Raw genomic sequence first — 23,256 nt, 5'->3', positions numbered from 1 at the left:
CCGTTGTATATTGTATAGATTAAGATTTTATGACGTGTTCTAACTAGCAGATAAGAATGTATCACCCCACTATTGATATTACAAGATACTTAAAAAGAACGATATTTTACTTTTAGTTTGCAACTCGTGTTACCATAGTTTCTGCTTGAGCGTCGTGGTAGCCTGCTATTGGACAGTTAACTTGTTATTATTGATAATATGTTGCATCATCCATTTTAGCCTTCTGTTTAGTAGCTCCGGTATACAGTACTCACAAATCGTCTATATTGCATCAGAAACATTGTGGAATTAATTTCCTTCTGAAGGAAGTTCCGTTAGCAATGTATTACTCAACATAGCGTAAATATTTGATATTGTATACAATATATGCTTTGTTTAAATGCAACAATATGAGTTTATCGACTCATAAAAAAAACTTGTATTATTTATATTTCAATAAGAACCTTGACATTGATTTCTTATCGTGTAGTTTATGATACATTATATATATATAGTTTTATTTTTTAAAATCAATTTGGTATATCTCGTGCACGTTCTTGTTTGGAATATAGCTATAAATATTGTATTCTATGCTCTCAGTCGAACATCGTGGGAAAACGGCGTAATCTTCTTCACTTCTTGCCCTGCAGTAGTCTAAATAAATAAAGTAAAAATAAATAAAACAGGGGCGTCATTTAGGGGGGCAGGGAGGGGCAATTGCCCCCCTGAGTTAGATATTTATATAGAGTTTATCAATAAAATAGTAATAAATCAGTGAAAAACGCGAAATTTTACTGATATCAAGGGGTCTTGCCCCCCCAAGCAAAGTCTGAAATAACGATCCTGAAATAAAATTTTAAAAAATCACATGATAGTTATACAGTAATTGAACACTGGCTAAGAATATGATAGAAAAGAAACATATTTATACCAAAGATACTTCATATTCAAAGATAACTTTGTTCAGGAAATCAACTTCTAATTTCGAAGTTATTGTTGAAAATTGGAAACTCAAAAAGTCTTGATATCTCGGAAATAACGTAAGTTACGAGGATAAAACAAAATATGAATATACTTCACTTGAAGGGCCTTACCGAAAAAAAAAAAATATTTCGCCCTTCAAATTTCTAACGAAAAACGCATCGAAAATATTCGAATTCAAATATTTTTTCTTTATGCTTGACTGGCCACCTTCCATTTTCCACCATAAACGCAGCACCTACCCACCTATAATATATTTTCATCATGATTTGGTACTCATCCGGTACAACTTGGTGTAATATGAGGGAATACAAAGTCGACTGCCCTGCAAGTTATATAACCCGCGTTACGTCATACGAGGGTGGGGTGAAAATTCTCGGCCTGACCCAGACATGGAACTCCAATCAGCAAAATTTTATTGTTCTTGCCTGGGGGCGCTTTTCATTGTTCTTATAACAAGTGTCAACTTGCTCTCTCAAGTAGTTTGTGTGCAGTGCAGGCATTGTTGCAGTTAGACGTCTTCCGTGTTAGTTGTGAAAATGGATAAACCTGAATAACTTGCGGTAATCACATTTTTCGTTTTGGATGGATTAACCCCTACGGAAATTCATCCGAAGTTGACAAAAGTTTACGGGGACCCTCAGGGCCAGATGTTGAATCTTGCGAACGTGTAGTTCGCAGGAGGCGCCAGGTAAAGAGGGCGCCAAACTGGAAAATTAATATTGTGTTTTAAATGTGAATACTTACTAGAGAAATTGTTATAACGAAAAGTTTTTCAAGTAGTTTCAAAAAAATATTGTACAAACTGAGATACTAATAAAATACATTAAAAGGACAATTAAGTCGAATCTTTGCGTGGTTGGCTGTAAGACAACCCTTTACAATTGAAATGGACTTGTACACACAAGAAAGAAAGTACTTGACAGTTGACAAATTTTATTTTGTCAATAACACGGGAACAAATGAATTAATTTGGATCTTTTTGTTGCTATCCTCAGAATAGTTATAGCTTGATAACTTGCCAAAATCGGTACTCTATTAGATTATTTTTTGTTGAGTTATTAGGAAAACAAATTTTGTCAACTGAAGAATACTTTCTTTCGTGACCGTACATCAATTGGCACCAATACCACACTCACAAATGATGCTAGTTTGAGGAAAATTTTCCGCGGCGCAGAACATTTAGGAAAGAATTTTTAGAGAGAATAAGGGAGATTTTACGAATATGAGATAAAATATAGGGAATTATAGATTTTCAATAGATGTTGTACGGCTAAAGACAGTGACATTATTTCTACAATACCACCAGATGCACAAAATACAAGTGAAGCGGTAAGAGGATAAAGTGTTATGTAACAAATTGTAAATTCGGGAAAATTGACTTTCAAAACTGTGCCTGCTAACATACACCCTTCATCTTTCCAAATCTCTTCAGTGTTACGAGAACTCACTAAATGTTGTGTTATGTAGCATGACTAACATAAAGTTATAATGCGTGCATGAACTGCCAGAATTCAACATTTCCAAAAATGTAATATAACACATTTATCCTCTAAGCGCTTCAAACATAACAGACTCTATTTTCCTCTCCCAACCTCTCTTCAGCGATCTTGCTAGAGAATATCATTGCCAAATATGTCTTTGAAATAGGAATGGATCTACAAACAAATGGAACTCAACCAACCGCACGTGTTGCTTATGGATTGGGTGGCATTATCACAGTAAAAAGAAATGTCTTCAAGGGTGTTCCGCCTTATCATAAGCAGTGTCCCTGCACAGTGCTTCGGTTCAATGATACCTGTAGATGCTGGTATTTCAGGGATACCTAATAATTGTTCTTTGCCGTTAATAGTAACAAATATCGCTCGTCTGTCAACCTTTTCTATGTTACTTGCAGCTGGCATACCCACACCTGAAAAATTTCGTCACTAGCATATTTCGGTATCGTTACGGAAAGTGACCAGAGATAAGTGGAAAATAGTCAGATGTGTGTTTGTGGTGAAAAGCTATTCCAAAACGATGTCACACGACTCCATTTCTATTTAAAATGTTGCGCCTGAATCCAAGATGGCGGACTTCAAGATGGCCGTCATCATGGTACTACTCAGTTTCAGGTGTCGATCTACATCAATTACCTCTATGCAAAATATGATCCCTTTTCCTACATTCGTTTCGAAATTACAAAGGTTTATTCCAAACTTTTGCCAGATACTATATATTGTAAATGTAATCAGAAGTTCAGGTCGCTTGGGGGTCGGTTAAATATTTTCCAATTGAGCTCATTTTTTTTCATGGGTGAATTTGGTCCGACATGGAACCAATTTAGGGGTTGGGAAGAAGAAATTGGGAAATCGAAAATTAAGGACCACCCTACTGAATATGCCCTCAGACTTCTGATGTACCCTGTATATTTTGCATCAACTGTTTATTAACAGTCTACATCATAAACTAGTTTTCTGAATATATCAACATTTATTTTGTTATAATCAATGTAGAACATGTGTTTACTCTTGAATCCATTCATGGTTGAATATACAGGGTGAGGCGTAAGTCGGTGAACATCCCTGTAGTACACGAACGGTTTGGCGTTCACATTTGGTTCAGGGTATATGTTGTTCGGGTGGGTAATGGACTAAATTGCACGACACGGTTGCCATGGCGGCCACCTTGGATCCAACTTTTTTTTTTTTTTTTTAATAGGAATGGGGCATGCGGTGTATCAATTGACATGAGCTCGATTACAGGAAGACAGTGGTGCATATTATCCACCCAGGCACGTAGCCACGGAGGGGTCCGGACCCCCCTTTCGAGACCAGAAATTAAAAAAATAAGGAAGGATGAAAAAATGAAATGAGAAAAAGAAGGATCACGTTTAAAAAAATTCAAAATCAAGAAGCTTTTGGTTACTCTTCCTTATGAGGAGATTTGTATTACTTAAAATACATGTTGGTGAGGTGAGCGAGATATCCTGGAAGAGTCAGGGAATTTGAAATTTCTAGAAAAGTTACGGAATTCTCAGAATTTCTAGAAGAGTTACGGAATTCTCAGAATTTCTCCTACAAGTCAGGGGGATTTCAAGGGAGGCTTCCGAAAGTATAGTACCATTGTGTAACAACGTGGACATTTTTGATCATAAATTTTCGTCATCGCATCCTAGCAGTATCAAACATGTTATTTCAAAAACAATTTTCTACTGCTCCTTTAACCTGTCATTGGAAGAGACAGTAGTTGACGGAATAATAAAAACAAAAATTTGTATCAAATGTTTCTGTTAACATTTGATTCAACAGAGAAAGGAATGCAGATATTGTAAACTATTTTACAAGACGTTATTGACTATCTACTTTTTATAATAGTGAATATGTGCTTTTTATAATAGTCGGAATCATAATGAAAGGAAAATTGTTATATTTGAATGAACAGAGGAAGGATGTAAATATTGTAAAATCTTTTTCAGCACGTTTATTATTATTATTATTTTACTCGAGATTTCTCATAGTTTGTTATTAAAATATTTACCAACATATCTCATTTTATTGTCCTAACAAACCAATATATGTTGACAATAAAGTAGTTTAGATTGATCGAGCTCCTTGGCATTCAGAATTTCATGTTACGCCCCCCCACATTACGAAATCCTGGCTAAGCGAACCAATATATGTTCCAGTAAAATAGTTTAGAATGATCGAACCCCTGTTGTGATGACCACAGTATTTCATGTCACGGCCCCCCTTCACGAAATCCTGGCTACGTGCCTGATCCACCCGAGCAATATATACCATGAACCATTTGTGAAAGCCAAGCCGTTCGTATGCTACAGAGATGTTACCCGACTTATGCCTCATCCTGTATATTAATTCTATCACAAAAAAGAGGACTAGCTCAGGAGAGTAATACTCCCGGAAGTAGGAACGAAAAAATCAGTTCTGATTGGTTGGCGTTATCCATTTCTTGCCACGTTGCATTAAAATAGCAGAAATCAAACGATTGTTGTTGTCGGTGTTCGTGGCAGAGTGAGCTAGCACTATATGCTAGTAACAAAAATCTCTTTTGGCGTGAGTTCAAACCCGGTCCGAGGAAATTTTTTTTTTACATTTTTTACATTTTTATAACACTTTTTAAATTAAAATAATATGAAAGTAATACTCAAAAAAGTGATTTACTTAGTTTTGTGCAGATAAGTAGTAGTAGTAGTAGGAACGGGTTAGAAGCTCCGCAGGGCTCGTTTTGTTGCCATTGTACTCCATGATATAGGGCTCGTTTTGTTCCCCTTGTACTCCATGATTTTGCGACCAACTTAAAACAACTAGCATTACTCTCCCAAGCGGGTTGTCAAAAAAAAAAAAAAAAAAAGGTTCAACTCATATCTTCTGTATAGTAGCTATTAGAACCTTGTGGAGGATTCAAGACTTGAAATTAGGGAGTTAAAGATAAGATCGGCTATGATAGTGGAGCGTTCAGCGGACTATATTTACTGTTTGAAAAATAAATAAATAAATAAATACAATCGGGAAAAAATAAGAAGGGTTACTGAAAAAGATTTCCGCAAATACAAGAAACCTTCTTTTGTTTATTTTTTGATAAGCTATTTCTTCGTAATTTTACATCCGAGAAAACTTTTCTTCCTTTGAAGTCCACGAAAGTTTGTTTTACTTCATTAATATGAATGAATGAATGAATAAAAAATGTGCATTTTCCCTTCACATTGCAAATTACAACCTCGGACAATAAAGTTGATCCCGGTGAATGATCTCCTAAATAAAAGGTAGATACAATATGAACGAAACTTACCTTACTGTCCTTCGAAGTAGTCTCCTCCCGCAGTTATGCAACGCTGAGCACAGCTGTACGAGAAGTCTTCTTCCAGGATGGTGCTCAGGAGCCTCGTTACGTTTCGTTGGATGTCTGGAATATCGTCAAATCTCCTTCAACGCGAGTTTGTGAGGGAATAGGAAGAAGTTGGGAGGATTTAGATCTAGCGAATATGGTGGATGGTCAATTTGCACCACCCCCTTTTGGGTTAGGAATTGTCTAACGATATTGGCTGTGTAAGGGCGAGCATTGTCGTGAACTAGAAACAATGAACCTTGTTCTGAGTACTGGGGTCGTCCCTTTGTATGAACGTCTCAAAATTCAACGTACATAGCAACAATCAATGTTGTTCCTTCAGGTAGAAATTCCTTATGGACTATGCCATTATTGTAAAAAAAAAAAAAAAAAAAGTGATTAGCATCGTTTTATACGTGATGTTTCTGCTTTGACCTTTCTCCGATTTGGATTTTCACACGTGTGTGCTTCTGGTCATCAGTCAAGTAATGTGGCACGAGTCGACAACACGTTTTCCTTTTCCCTAAGTCGTTGGTGAGTTTCGCAGATTCACGGCTAATGTTCAATCCCTCAGCAATCATTAGCACAGTTAATCGACGATCGTTCGTGATTATCCTAACCTTTTCAATGTTTTCGTCTCTGCGAGAGCTTGACGGCCTTCCGCTACGAAGGTTATCAGAAACACTAAACCCACCCTTCTCGAAAACGGCCGAACCACTCGTAAACACACTTCAAAGACACTGCTTGATCTTCATAAACATGTACCAGCATATCACGGGTTTCTTTCGGTGTCTTGTCAAACTTAAAACAAAACTTCAAATTGATCCTTTATTCGTTCATTTTATTGTTATCAGTTTGGAACCGGACACATTAACACTCACTTGGTATAATGCATCTCACACAAACCACAGTTGACTCAAAACTGAACAACGGTGGGTCCACAATGGCGGCACTTGTTGCTACTAGTGTGCAGTGTTTCGTTGCGCTAGTGTTGCCAGGTCGAGCACAGCGACTTCATTCACCGAACTTTGTTGTCAGAGGTTATTTAGTTGATGAGAACTACTGTAACAATTAAATTTTCCCATTACTGAAGCATTCGGTGTTGAAAGAACTTTGAACGATTTTCCAGACACTGCGTTCCGAATTTGCTAGACAGAGGTCGAGAATATGGATATGATTAAATGGTAACTATATTTCTCTTTTGATGGAAATTTGGTTGATATAGACCTTAGAAGTTCGTATATATGGCTAAGGAAAAAGTTTTCTTGTTTTCAGCCGAACCTGCTCCTGGATTTAAGGAGATATTTAATAAATTATGCTAATCGATGAGTGTATATTTTGGCAAGTTATGGATTTGTACTATTATTCTCAGGCAAAATTTTTCTATCTTTTGTATACTTACTGCGTAATTTAAAATCCTACGGCATACCTCTACATATTTAAAATTTATTTTATTTCTTTCATAGCCAATGCCTAGTTACTTTGAATTTATATTATAGTATATATAAAACTTACGGAACTACAACTGCCTGACTATGAAAGAACGAAAAATAGTTATTGTTATCGTTTTGAAAATAGTTTTAATGCGCGAACTTTCTCCCGGCACACAGTTTGAAAATGGCTGCTCTGAAGTTTGATAAAAATGAAATAATTTGGAGTGAATTTCGGCCATCACTTCTATGTCACTTCCCGCAAATTAACAAGTCTTAATGCATTATACTTCTCAGCTAATCTTTATACAGCACATATAACGGGTGTTGCGCTCTGTGACATTTAATGCTAAGTATTAGAGACAAAATTAGTATATGTAATCTGGAGAGCGTTTCAACTAGTATTGATATGTTTTTGTTTGTGTCTTCAATAGGAACCAATAAGAAGAACAATGGCCTAAAGCGAAGACACCCTCTGTCCCGAGTGTACAAGTTCTACTCCGCCAACATCCAGGCCGGAAAATGGTCCTCTGGATGCCAGAAAAAACACCTCACGGGAGGGGAAGGGGCGGAAAGCCGAAATTTTAGCCGTTTCTATTATTCACTGTATCTCCGTAACCATTGAAGCTAGATACAAACTTTTTTTTTTCATTTTGTTTGTTTAATTGTCTTCTACAATTTAATTCTAGTGCATTTTTTAAAGCTAAATATAATGGTTTTCTTGTTATTTTTATTTTTACTCAACATTGGTTGCGCGTGACGTCAGTTTTTTAGTCAGATTTTTTTTACAAAATCGAATTCGGAAAAATGTTTTCTCTAAAAGTTTTTCGTCCTTTTATGCTCTTTCAAAAATGTATACTTATATTAGTGTAGGACTAATAGTGCCTGAGTTATAAGTGACTTGATTCTGTCGTGTCCGAAACCAATGACGAGGTGGCCCAAGAGTTACCTTCCTACAAATGGTAGATATTAACAGCTAATGATGATTAATATGTATATAATCCTGATGATTAAATCTGTCTATAATATAATTAAAAATATCAATTTTAACATCAAATGAGGGGGCTTTTCGGAAAATAACCTTTGTCAAAACACAAAATTTCTCTGGAGAATGAAAAGAGGGCTTTCTCTAGGTCATACTATGACAAACTCTGCAAATTTGTTTCTTTATACGTATCTCTGATACATTCTAAAACATTCACAAACATACAGCTTTCTATTAATTTTTCTAAAAAAAAAAGTATTGTTTCGCCAAGAGCTATTTTTGTTACAAGTCCTTCGATTTATGTACTACAACGGTACTGAACGAAATAGAGAAGGAACCAGTTTTCAAAATTGCCTTCAAGAGAGAATCATGAACAATTTGCCATCCATTTTCTTTTATATATTACCATATTTCCCTCCTAATAGTACTGTAACAGTAAGAAAAAAAGTATAAAATAAGATATGCCTAACACATTTTATAACTGATCAGTTTTTAAACTTTTAAATCTTATTTACAGAAGAAGCAGTTTCTATTATTAAGATTGTTTACAGTTCCTATAATATAATAAATCTATACACGTAGACGTACCTGGAAGATCAAAAATAGTCCCAATCAGCATAGATGATCTTCTGACAACGTTCTGGAAGGCCATGGATTCCATCGCGGTAGAACTTGGTGGGACATGAATCGAACAAGGTATCAAGTGCATTTTTCACCTCTATTAGGGATTTGAACTGGCGTACTCTAAGGTGATTGTCCAAGGAATGGAACAGGTGATAATCGGTCGGTACAATGTCCGGGGAGTATGGCGGATGGAAGTTTCCCCATTCAAGGCGTAAATGGTGTCTCCGGTTGTCCTATGGAACAGGTGATAATCGGATGGCACAATGTCCGGGGAGTATGGCGGATGCAAGTTTCCCCATTCAAGGCGTAGAATGGTGTCTCGGGTTGTCCTAGCCACGTGGGGCTTAGCGTTGTTCTGTAACAGGAGGAACCTTTTGCGATTCAGAAGTGCTCGCTACAGAGTTTTGATATTTTCTTCAGTACGGCTCAACTGCTGACAGTACACAGTTGCATTAATGCTCTGACCAGCTGGTAGCAGTTCCCAATGCTCGATGCCGCGAGCAGTCCACCAAACACAGAGAAGTGCCTTTCTCTGGTACAGTGCTGATTTCTGCTGTTTTGGAATCGGTTCGCGGATGCTAATCAATGATGACGGCGCCATGGAGCTTCGTACAGGACCCCACTTCTCATTACATGTCAATATCCTGTCCAGAAATGGCTCCTTCCTCGCGCGAGACAGCAAAGAAACACAGGTATCTGCTCGCGTTGCCTTCTAGCCCAGAGTCAAATTATGTGGGACCCACCGACACAACTTCTAGTGTTTCCCAAGTTGATGGAGGTGCTGCCGAATGGTTTCTCTACTCTCACTAAATTGTAGTCAAAGGTTTCTCACATCTTTGGCTGCTGTTCGCCTCAATTGCTGCCTGCAGATCTTCATTTTGTACATATGTTGGTCTTCCGGCACATGGTGTGTCTTCGAGTGTTTCGTCACCGTCCTTAAACTGGTTAAACCACCGCTGCACTGTCTACATAGTCATGACACCCTCACCAAAGGCCTGGCATATCTTCCGCCCCACTGCAGCGGCGTTTGACAACAGTTTGAACTCGTACAGCATACACTTCCTTATGACGCTCTATGCAGGTTCCATGTTCACTCTATCCTTACCCAAGTTCACAGTGTAACTGAACTGCCACAACCAGGTAGTATGTTGGATATAGCCACACTAACAACTGACCTTCTTATCTCTATTAAAAGCGAACTTGGGTAACTTCTTGGTTACCTTTATATAGAAATATCTACACAAAGGAATAAATTATTTGATTTCTAGAATTAGTTCTCAATAACGTTATACCACTCTCGCATCTCGAAAGAGAAAGAAATTTGTGATGTTTTTAATGCATCATTCAGTCTTCATCACTCTGTTCATTAACTGATATTGAATTTTTATACTCGCTCGGACAACTACACATTGGTGTACACAAGAAACCGCGATTCTCACATTTGCATTTCAAACTTACATACTCAAGTCTCTGACACCTACACATGGTAATCTCTAAACAAGCCTTGAAAATATCTTCGAGTGTTTCCAAAACTGGTTTCAAAATTTAGTACTCCAAGTACCATCTGGAGTCTTCTGACCTTGATAGATCGATCTTATGGTTATCAGTATTTCTCCTCTCCAGGCTGCATCCTAAAAGCAGGAGCCTAGCTTCATCACAGATCTTCGCATTAACCTTGAGGAATTTTTGTGAAAACAGTTCTGCATATTCAATAGCACTTGCTGATGAAGGAATCTGTCCTAGGGAATAAAAAAGGTCACAGTTCTTGATCTTTGATGTTCCAACAGGATATGACGTTATGTCGCATCCAAGTGAAGCGTGATAAGCCATTCCCTCTCTTCTCATTCTCAGATAACTGGTGGTAAAAGTGAACTGAAATAAACTTTTTGTCTTTATAATCCCGCCGTCATATACAATTCTTTACAAATTCTGCCATAATGGTGTATCAACTGCAGGCATACATTGCAGTCTCTACTCATCACAACCATTCTTTCTGAATTGTGATTCACAGCATGAAGTATCATTCTAGAATCTGCTTCTTCATACTTTCCTTCAAGATTTTGAACATCGATCTCGAAGTTTGTCTTAACAGTCTTCTGATCTTTAAAACTACCGGAAACAACAATGAAGAGTTCTGAAGGTGATGATTCCGGCAATGCAATATCTACTTATGGTCTACTTACTCACAGAACTGTGACCTTTTCCTTTCCCTAGGACAGATTCCTTTATCAGCAAACGCTATTGAATCTGCAGAACTATTTTTCACAAAGCCCATCAAGGTTAATGCGAAGGTCTCTGATGAAGCTAGGCTCCTACTTTTAAGAAAATGCAGCCTGGAGAGATTACCTCCAGCTAGTGATGCTCTGAAACAACATATAGAGAGATCCCATTACCAAACAGAAATTTGGGATACGTTGATAAGTGGGAAATCGATTTACCAGGGCCAGAAGATTCCGGATGGTACTTGGAGTACCAAATTCTGAAACCAGTTTTGAAAACATTCGAAGACATTCCCAAGGCTTGTTTAGAGATTACCATGTGTAGCTGTCAGAAACTTGAGTAAGTTAGTTTGAAATGCAAATGTAAGAATCGCGGTTTCTTGTGTTCACCAATGTGTAGTTGTCCGAGCGAGTATAAAAATTCTATATTAGTTAATGAACAAAGTGATGATGAAGACTGAATGATGCATTAAAGGCATCACAACTTTATCCTTTTCGAAATATAAGTGTGGTATAACATTATTGAGAACTCATTCTAGAAATCAAATAATTTGTTCTCTTGTGCAGAGATTTCTTAAGCATATGGTTTCCTTCTATTACTTAGTATAAATTTATTGTATTATACCAATTGTACACAATCTTAATAAAAGGCAAATGCTTCTTCTGTAAATAAGATTTAACAGCTTAAAAACTAATAGTTCATAAAATGTGTAAGGCATATATTATACTGTTTTTTCTTACTGTTACAATAAGTATTAAGAGGGAAAGGTGGTAATATATATAAAAGAAGTGGATGGCAAATTGTTCATGATTCTCTTCAAGGCAATTTTGAAATCTGGTTCCTGCTCTTTTCCGTTCAGTTCCATTGTAGTACACAAATCGAAGGAATGGTAGCAAAAAATATCCTTTTCGAAAAAGGCCTTTTTTTTTTTTTCGGGAAAAGTAATAGAAAGCTGCATGTTTTAGAAGGTGTAAGAGACACGTATAAAGAAACAGATTTGGAGTTTCTCATAGTGTGACATAGAGAAAGCATTCTTCATTCTTCCGAGAAATTGTGTTTTGACAAGGGTTATTTTCCGAAAAGCCCCTGAATTGGTATTAAAATGGACAGTTATAATTATATTATAGACAGACTTAATCATCAGGATTATATACTTGCAAGCAAGATTTTATATTAGGGTTGCAAATAACCACTCGCCCGCGGGTGAGTAGTTCATCGGTGCGGGCGAGTTTTTAATATCACTATTAAAATATTGAAGGTAAGTAAATGACTTCTATTGTGGGATGTGGGCTAGTAAAATTTTATAGTTTATTTGCATTCCTGATATTATACACGAGGGCTGGAACTTAAATAGTGGCAACACTGCTGTGGAGCCACTATGCAATGAAATGTACTAGTGGCGCTGATAGCGCACGTTGTTGACATACCTACCTAACCTCCGAGCAAATAGACTCGGCCGTCGCACGTCACCGGCGAGCACGGTCACTTGTGAGCGAGCGATCTAACGTAAAGGAACCCATCGTGATGCAATTTTGCGCATACCCAGGCGTTCCTTCAGGATGCGAAGCACAGTCGTATGCGCTAATCCGGTTTGGTGGGCGAGCTCACGAATGTCAGGCGTCGATCACTGTCCACTAACACGGCAACAGCTTGCACTTCTTCAGAGGCGCTAGGACGACCTGCCCGATGCATGTCTGCCACAGTTTGCCGACCTTCGTTGAAGGCTTTTACCCACCATGCCACTGTTCTGTACGGCAATGCCAATTCCCCACACGCCTCTTGAAGCCCTTGATGACACTGTCGTGCTGTACGACCTCGGGCACATTCAATCTTGATCCAACTCCGTTGTTCCGGTTTTGAAAACATAGTGACACTTTTACGTTAGACCGCTCGCTCACAAGTGACTGTGCTTCCCTCGCTTGTGCGCCTGCCTGCGACGGGCGAGTCTATTTGCTCGGAGGTTAGGTAGGTATGTCAACAACGTGCGCTATCAGCGCCACTACTACATCTCATTGCATAGTGTCTCCACAGCAGTGGTGCCACTATTTAAGTTCCAACCCTCGTATATATATATAAATCATCAGCTGCTGCTAGTATCTACCGTTTGTGCGAAGGTAGCTCTTGGGTCGCACCTTGAGCAGTTTCGCACACGACAGAATGAAGTTGCTTATAACTCAGGCACTATTAGTCCTACACTAATGTAAGTACACATTTTTTGAAAGAGCACAAAATGAAAAAAAAAAAAAAAAATTGAGGAAACACATTTTTCCGAATTCCATCTTGTAAAAAAATCTGTGGCCAAAAATCTTCACGCGCAACCAATACTGAGTAAAAATGAAAACAAGAAAACCATTATATTAAGCTGAAAAATGCACTAGAATTAAATTGTAGAAGACAGACAAACAAAATGAAAAAAAAAAAAAAAAGTTTGTATGCTCTAGCTCCAATGGTTATGGAGATATAGTGAATAACAGAAACGGCTAAAATTTCGGCTTTCCGCTCCCCCCTTTCCCGCTCCCGTGAGGTGTTTTTTCTGGCATCCGGCTTTTTGTGATCAGTGATGGGTATATATTCAAAAAAAAATATCGGATGCCAAATTGTTACATGATTTGCCCTTAAACTCAAAAAGGAGAGTATTTTTGTCAAGTTGATGCCTAGACTATAAGTTTAAGAAAGTCCTGGTTTGGCTTGCCATCGGACCACACGGATGGCTAGAACCGCTGACCAAGGAGTCCAATTTCGCCATCAATGGCAGGGTTAACGTGGAGGAATGCATTAAGAAACGTCTGATTCCATACATTAGAGCATACTATGACGACAGCCACATGTTCTGGCCAGACAAAGCCAATGCGCATTACGCTAAACTGGTGGTGGAGCACTTGGTACAAGAAGACATCCATTTCGTCTCCAAGGAAGAAAATCCTGCTAACCTCCCGGAGGCCAGATGTATTGACATTTGGGCTCTGTTGAAAGCCTGAGTCTATGCCAATGCCTGGAAAGCCGAAAACACTCGTCAGCTCATGAATCGCATCAAGTTATGCCTGCGACAAAGGACGTTGGACGTCTACAGCGCATTGTGGAGAGCACTAAGAGGAGGATCGATCAGATTAGGTGCAATGGTGTAGTTGAGAGTTGAATAAATGTGTGTTTCGTAGAACTTGTGTTACTCTTTCTATTGTTCCCTTCGTTTTTGTTTTATGTTAACCTGCTATTAATATATCTAGTTGGGGCAGTCCAGATTTTGCTGCATCACCCGTCATTGTTACCGTTCTATTCTCACCCTCCCTTTTTTACCTTCTAAGATATCTATCACATCGCTCAGGGTACAATTTCTCCTCAAGTTTCAACCAGTTTACTTTCATTCTAATTATGTTAATTTATTTTCTTTACTGTTACTCCTAGCAATTCTTCAGTTGTTTCTTTCGACTCGGATAAATTTGTTATTCTTCTTCACACTCATGCCTCTGGTTCACTTTTTCGCTGATTCCCATGCTTTCGCTTCTTTAAGAACAATACTCCAAAACAAATACTCTAACTATTTGCTCGAAGACCCATAATATGCAATGGAGCCGGAGAAAAGTAAAGTGTTTGTACTTTGGTTGAGAGTTGAAACTGAAACAAGTGAGTTTCGTTTCACATTGTGCAACTACGGTAATTTCCAAATTCCGCACATTCAATACTCAAACTTGTAGTAGTACATATATAACTACTAGTTGTAAAAGATAAAAGGAAATGAGATTATCAGATAGAACCTGTTCCTCGAACAGTAAGTCCATACCAAAAAGCCACTATTTGCTATCTCTTACTGTTTTTGCTTTATGGAGATTAATATTGAAACCGGAAGTATTAATCTCTATCACTTCCGGTTGCAATAGAGGAATAAAATTAGATGTGAAACATACTCTTGCGGATTGAATCTACATTTAAAAAAAAATAGTAGTCGTTATGTGTGTTTCCGTTTCATTCATTATGCGATTAGTGTTGCAATCGAAAAATCGTAATTTTCACCACTTTCAATTTGAACAAACAGATAAAGTCACAATTCTCATTTTTGGGAATGTGTGAAAAAAAAAAAAAAAAAAAAGCCGTTTTCGACATCCCTTACCGTTTTTTCTCGAGGGAAATAAATATTTAAACTGAAAGTACTAGTAAATTTCAAACACTTCCGGTTTTGGTAGTGTTGCGGGTGGTGATGGTATGTTTCCTTGAGACGCTGAGTCGATTGCTAACAACAATTTGTCGCTATCTATTGCTGTTTTTCTTCTATGCAATCGATTTTGGTATAGAAAATAGTTGATTTTCACCACTTCCGGTATGGACAAAGGCATAATGGAAGTGATGGATCCTAATTTTGGGACACTGAACAGATGTTCAAAAACTGTTTTTTCGGTATGTCTTACCGTATTTGGTCTAATATTGTCCACAGACGCACGGATGAAGATAGCCATTCCGTAGGACTTTCGACACTTATGCATAGCATAGCATAGTTTGGAAGTCTAATAGTACTTCCGAACAGAAGGAAATAAAGAACTTTGAACCGTTCTCTTCTTGGTTTGCTTCAAAAGCATACGGACTCTCCTGTTCATATATCAAAACGAAACTTGTAACAGCAAAGCATTTAGAGATTTACAGGCACACTTCTATCCTAGTTTCCTCCAGGACTGGAACTCTTCCCATCGATAATATACCATTACAACTACTGAAGTTATCATGTAATTAATGGCAGAAGTTCGGCAAAAGTAATTTCGTGTAAGCCTAGATCTCTTTCAAAGGTATCTGGAGTGACAAAGTCTGCACTGAACAATTTGCTATGTATAGTTCGAATTCTATTCGCCTTAAGAGCATAGGCTCCAATATCATTTAGAAGATTCTAAGTGATTTTCAGCCTTACGTAAAAGAGAAAATTATCTTTCTTGCTGTACAAGATATTATTTTACTTTTATGGTGTACTACCTAAAATAAAGAGTTGTATATTTTGAGTTGCTTTAAATATAATTGAAATGCTAGTTTCTTTTTTGTTACAACTTTTATTTTTAGTAGGATTCTTTTGGAAGATATTTTGAACAGAATGCACACGCCACCTACCACATTCATACCAAATGTCACAACCTCACAAAATCACATGCATTCATGAAACTACCATAATTACAGGTACATTCCATAGAACTTAATTTACGATCATATGTTTAAAAAAAAGTAATAATTAAAAAAAATAATAATAACAAGTACGAGACAACGTACAATATCTTGCACAGATTATACATACATATATGTTTATATATATATATATACACACACACACACACCACTTCACGCAAGTGGTCTGGCAAATATACTTCATTAGCAGATTGTCCCAAAAATTTGGAAGAGGGGCAAATTAAGTTCGGAGGATGTAGATTAGGTGTTTACTTATAATATACTTGCCCAATTTTCGAAAACGTTGGCACAGATGTTGTCCTCATTAATGCTATATAAAGGGGGAAAAAAAATCTCACTTTGCACTTGAGCCCATGTTATTCTTTGCAGTTCATATGGAACATACTTATTATTATTTCAACAGTTTTTCAGGACTAATATTTGACCACACTGCCTTTACATTTCAAGTCAAAACAACACTTCAGATTTATTAGAACGAAGTTCAGATGTAAGTACAATTATTCTATATTACTTTATAAATCTATAAAAGTGAAAAATGTATAGCAAACCCATCCCTTTTGTTATTTGCATACGGCAAACCGTTGACAGCACCACATATATATCTGTAATTTGCAATTAAACCTATCGCTTTTTTCCATTACTAGTATTCTAAGCTTTGTCATGAAGAAGAAACAAGGAGCTACACTGCAACTGTGCATATACCTTTTAGGCACAAATGGGACCATATATTTACAATTCAACCATATGTCAGGAGGTAATCGTCATAAATGCAGACTTACAGAGATTTTGTTTTCTTTACTGTTCTGAACGAATGCAAAGAATGAATATAAACCCGAGAACAAATAATTAGTTAATTTTTTAATTGAATTTTTCTGCTTTCTTATTACTACGAGACTTTCAAAACTTAGTTGACACTTCTGCACTTATGTCCGTAGAAAATGTAGGTAAGTACACTCTTATCTGAAGTATTATTTATACAAATGACTTCGTTCAAGCTATTAGATTTGCCCTGGTCATTGTTTTGTAATTTTATTAGTTTTAATTTCTAAGAATCAAATGTATATATGATTTTGTTAATTACAAATTGAAGCTGATACAGTCCAATGTTGGACAATATAGATTATTTGAGTCAAAAAATATGCTGAATCATAAGAAAAATTAATGGCAGAAATTTACATAATTTACATATGATTGAAGAACAGTAATTAGATTTGTGCATCTGATCTTCCTTTTTGGAACAGAAAAGGAGCGAAAAAGAACAACAGAACGTAAGTGCCCTTTTATTACGTTATAAATAAACGTAGAGTCTTCTAAGACTACATCAATTTTTGATTCGTTCGTAATAGTAAGCTTCCTTCTCTTTATTCAACAATAACAATAATTCACAATTCAAGAAAAGGAAGTAGTCGTTGTTCTGTTAATAATAGAACTACTAATAATACAATCGCAACGTCACTAAAAACGAATGCAGTTACACATTTTTAAGCCATGTTATGGTTAATTTAAAATAAAAAAAATCAATTAATCTTCATTGTTACTTCCACGTTAATGCCCAAGATTGTGTTAGAGAACTCGTTACAATTAACTTATTACATTAGTTCAAAATATAAAGTTATACACTTAAAAAAAATCGATTTAATCTTTTTTAAAAATTACTAGTGAAACGTGCAAACACGTACATGGCACCATACAAAATCTCACAAAAACACGAGTATGGGTATTATTCCGAAAATAAAAGTACCTCCTTTTAAAATGCAAGCTAACGAAAGTACTACCAATTTACCCATTTGTGCTTTTACCAAAAAAAATTATTCATAGCAGGAGACAAAAAGAGTCCTGCTTAAAATTTCGAATCTCACACATTTTAAACTGTTACCACTGTGTTTGTCATTACGGTCTATCATTAAGTACCTTCAACAATTTAAAACAAAAGATACTGCAAACTTAGCTTAAAATATTTAAATTAGAAACACACATCAGCATATGTATATATATATATATATACCAGATTTCTCTGACCAGAATTATTGATTCGAACAACCACATTAGATTTATAAAATGCGTTTAAATAGAAGAAAACTGTGTTTAAATAGAAGAAATTATCTATCAGGAAATCTAGTATGATGTGATAAATAAGAGGACATGATAACAATATTATAAGACAAGAGGTAGAAGAAATAACTGTTACGATATTAAAAGGTTTGATCAACACTCTCCCATTGTAGATCATTTCATGGCACTATGACAGATACACAAACATACATAACACACGCATTCATTTATACATGTATATATATATATGTATATATATAAATGAACATCTTCCCTAGTAAAACAAATTGGAATTATTAGTTTCTCCACATTAGTTTTATATACAAATCTATCACATACACAACCTTTGTTAAGTGTTTCTAACTTATGTATACACTATTCTCTCATACGCACCAACTTAAAAAAAAAAATCACATAATATGCACTCTTCACAATTAAAGTACATATGTTCCCTTTTGAAAGTTCACTGTACATTTTAAAAAATGCATAAAGTGTGTGAAACAGACAGATAAGACTGACTGACAGAAAGAACATCTTAATCAGATGCATTACCACTCATCACAGAAGTGTTTGAGCACGTTTCTCTTTGATGTTAAGAATACTATGGAATAATATGCATTCCGTCCCTACCTTTTGTTTTCATGATGATGTGATTCATGGGAAAAACCATACACAATCACAGAACATATAAACACTCTTTACGAACACATCGGGATTGTGCACATTTCTGACACAATTTCTTATTTTTATTGGTTGATTTCAAGCTGGGAATGTCCAAGATGTTTTGCGACTTTTCTTCCATAATGCTTTCCCTCTGGATCTTATCCCACCCCCAGCTCGCCTTCCCTATACAGATATCTCGTAATTCATATCATACACACTGCCACGATCAGGTGTGTCTTGAGGAGTACCTAATTTATGTTCAGATTTCGGAGTACCACTAGGACTACGAGATGCACGTGAAGCCATTTCGATTGAGTCCGACATTTCAAGTGCACGCACAAATGACATCGGCCGCCGTGACCCTGGACTGGGGCGTCGATGGGCGTCAGTTGGTGTTGTAGGGGTCACATGTCCTACTGTTCCGAAATTCTTTCTCTTGATTTGTGGTGACTGCGGAGGTACACCAGCAGTCCCGCTGCCGTAATTACCACTCATTGCGCTTCTAGTTATACCATGTGTAGGAGGAGGAGGTGCGTAATAAATGGGCCGTGGAGGTGGGAAGTTTTGTGTGGGACTTGTTGGATTGGACCTATAATCCTGAGATGTGGAGCGATCGTAACCCCTCGTTTGACTGTTGTTAGTGTATGCTCCAGGAGAAGTATCTTTCCACATGTACACACCTCTTTGAGGAGAGCCAGCTAATTCCCTAATATTATCCACTGTGTTATTAGTTCTAGAATAGGAACTGAATGGTTCTCCTGTACTTTGCCGTACAAGTTCGCCCTCAGACATAAATCGTCGCTGCGGGCTCATATTACGAGGAGGACCTTGGGCAGTCATTCCACCAAGAACCGCTGGATCATATCCTCGATGTGATGCCATTTGGACTTGCTGGAAATCGTAGTATGACGGTGGGCCACCTCGTGGTTCGTTCATTCCAACACCAATAAAATCCGGACGTCTTGGCTGGGTAGGTGTTCCAGGGTTAGACCTGTGACAGAAAAGAAGTTATAGTTAGTATGCAAATGTACAGTGCACGAGAATTTGAAGTAGTGGTAAATTCCACATTTCACAAAATAAATATTCGTAAGAGATAAAACAGTTTACAACACGCACATAAAAAGAAGAAAAGAACCTTCAAGCTTTTGCCAAGCGTATTGACACGACTACAGTATGTAATAAGTATTCAGTGTCAATTCGTTATGCGCCTTATACAGGGGGTTTCAAAACAACATTGAGAACGTTAGGAAGATTATTCCTGACACCAAAACGAAAACCATAGACAAACCTGAGTGTAGAAATGTTTCCTTTCGCCACTATGACCAACTGGAAATTTGTCGGAAAAATGCAAAAGCAGCTATACCTCGAGAACAAGATACTGGATCGAAGACGGGTAAAAAGGAATGCCTATTATTTTTCGTCGTAGATTCCATTAATGCACAATTGAACGTGGTATACGGGCGGAGTAAGGGTGACTCCAAAGAAACTGGAGAATTCCTGTGGCATTTTATCAAATGTTCAATGAAGAAAATAATCAAGTACAATATTTCAACGAACAAAAATCGTAGTACATCGTTCAAGTTAGAACACTGTTCGAATTTGAAAGAAGCAGATATGCACATGTTTGGTTGATCTACTTTGTCTCAGTAGGAACATCTGTCCCTCCGATGGATACATTCTTCTGAGTGTATGACTTGTCATTTACAAAAAAATATTGAAATATACACAGGATTTGCACAAAGATTAATGAAACCAAATCTGGGGGGAAATGTATTGAAGATATTGCTACAAATCATTAAAATACTTTAAAATAGGGGTGTCGACACATTTCTGCCAACGAGTTTTCCACACTTGAAGGCGCCTTGGAAGTTCTTTTCCGGAATGTTCTTTTAAGCAACGCGTTGAAGCCGCTTTGACCTTTGTTATGGTCCCATGACTGTGTCCTTTGAGGGCTGCCTTCATTCGAGAGAACAGGAAAAGTCTGCCGGGACTATACAGGTGCTGAGAAAGCGCTGCGATGCCGTTTCGGGCTAGGTAGCAGTTGATCACGAAGTGAGTGTAGCTTAGTGCATTGTCATCTCACTCGGTTGTCCTTTCCCTTTAATCTCTCAGCACTTTCAAGTAGATGGCATCCGTGACGGTCTGTCCCTCAAATACAAATTCGCGGTGGACCATACCTTTGGCGTCAAAGAAAACAATGAACATAGTCTTGGCCTTCCACCTGCTGATTCGAGCCTTTTTTGCCGAGTTTGCCGGCCTACCAGTTGAAAATAAATGACCTAAACACGTACTTATCGTTTCCGGACGAAGAAACTCTACAAATTTCTCACTTCGAGCGTCAGTACTTTTTTGTACATTGCTTTATCACACACAATATTTGCTTGATCGATAGATATTACCATTTACACAAAATTAAACATACACGCCTTTTGCGTGGGAGACCCGGGTTCGATTTCCGGCGGGAGTTCGTGTGGTTTGGATTCCACGTCAATCAGTAGGTCCACCTCTTATATAACCTCGATGCTGAAAGGGACGTTAAACTCAAAATCAACTCAACAAAATTTAACATGTAAGCATGTAAAAAAAATACATGTATGAAACAGTAACACATATCTTGACATTACAAATTGAACATTTTTTTGCTTGACAAAAACAAACTAAAAAGCAGTCAAGAATATATAGCCAACTCTCCCTGAGCCTAATACTATCAGTCCTAATATTACCAACTCTGAGACATGTTAATCCTCATTTTTATATTTTTCAACAGAACTGTGTTTTGCTTTGTTCTTGAATCTGTTCTACGAAAGCGTCTTGATCTTGCTTGTAACACAATTCCATTCCTTCTTCCAATTTCTTAACCTCAGCGCTTAGTTTTCTTTTTTCACCTTTGATTTTACAGGGTGATAATTAATGAACTATATGAAATAACACGGAAATTAGTGGCAAACTGTATTGCACATATAAACGGCACTACAGACATTCGGATTTAGGTTATGACATGTTCGATATTTCTGCCATCTCTGGCGTTGATGTGGCGAAGACGAACAGCAAAATTTGCATGATCCGCTGAAATGTCGGAACATCGATGCTGTCGATGACCTTCTGAATGGCAGTTTGCAGCTCGGCAATGATTTTGGGGTTATTGCTGTACACCTTGTCTTTAACACAGCTCCACAGAAATGATTCACATGGGTTTAGATCCGGGGAATATGGCGGCCAAGCGAGTCCCCTTGCAGTGGCCTCTGGGTACTCCAAAGCCAGAATGCGATCCTCAAAATACTCCTCCAGGACGTCAAACACACTCATGGTCCAATGAGGTCGAGCTCCGTTTTGCATGAACCACATCTTGTCGAGATCAGGTCACTTTGGATAATGGGTCTGAAATCATTTTATAAAACCGTTACGTATCGTGCAATAATCGCTGCGCCGTCAAGGAATATCGCACCGATCATTCCATGGCTGGACATTGCACACCACACCGTCACCCGTTCAGGGTGGAGAGACTTCTCCATTGCGAAATGCGGATTCTCAGTCCCCCAAATGCGCCAATTTTGGTTATTAACGAATCCATCGAAATGAAAGTGCGCTTCATCGCTAAACCAAACCAAATTCCCGGTCGTCAATTCTCTGGACAATATGTTGGCGAAAAACAACCGCTGTTCCATGGCCATGGGGGTTAATGGCTGATGGGTTTGAGTTTTGTATGAGAAAAGATGCAGGTCTTTCACAATAATTTTCCGCAGGGTCTCCCGGTTGATTCCCACCTGTTGTGCAGCTCGTCTGATTAATGTCCTTGGGTTGGTTTGACACACAGCGTGTGTCTTCGCGATGTTTTTAGGCGTTTTCACACTTGTCTTCCCACGTGTGCTATACGCTCCTGCACGCTGTACCATGACATTTTCACTTGCAAATGGCAATCAACACGTTGCGTGCGCATATGAATTCCCATCATGCCCTGTGGTCAGCTACGCAGTTTGGACGTCATCATGCGAACCGTTCAGAAATTATGACGGTTTTATTTAATATAGTTCATTAATTGTCACCCTGTACCTTCCTATGTACTTTGGATCCGTTTCTGTTTAAGGTATTCATCATAGGGTCTCCGAACTGAACGAACTGAAAGAAGCATTCTTCGATCAATAGGAATAGATTCCACACCTTCATAGTACATAATTGCATCACACACCCGCCTCAGTGCTACTAGAGAATCTTTGATTTGATTTTCTACAATAAATGTCTTTATTGACTGAGAACCTACCCTTCACTGAGGTATTGCCGTGGGATAAAATTAAATATATTTTCACAATATGCCGCAAATCGGAATATTCTTGTTTCGTG

At 37.6% G+C, this 23,256-nt stretch overlaps 1 protein-coding gene across 1 annotated transcript in view; it reads right to left on the bottom strand.

The window, feature by feature from the left end:
• Positions 1-16,275: 16,275 nt before the first annotated feature.
• The window catches only part of Zdhhc8 (zinc finger DHHC-type containing 8), a 116,579-nt gene continuing 109,598 nt past the window's right edge, over positions 16,276-23,256 (bottom strand). The window contains exon 9 of the mRNA XM_081771493.1: positions 16,276-19,909. Within this exon, the coding sequence (XP_081627619.1) occupies positions 19,102-19,909 (808 nt within the window). The 3' untranslated portion in view covers positions 16,276-19,101. The remainder of the gene's footprint in view (positions 19,910-23,256) is intronic.

This window comes from Thermobia domestica, chromosome 9 (assembly GCF_964235325.1).
Source record: "Thermobia domestica chromosome 9, izTheDome1.hap1.1, whole genome shotgun sequence".
Taxonomy (NCBI): domain Eukaryota; kingdom Metazoa; phylum Arthropoda; class Insecta; order Zygentoma; family Lepismatidae; genus Thermobia; species Thermobia domestica.
This window is presented reverse-complemented; position numbering and strand designations above follow the sequence as displayed.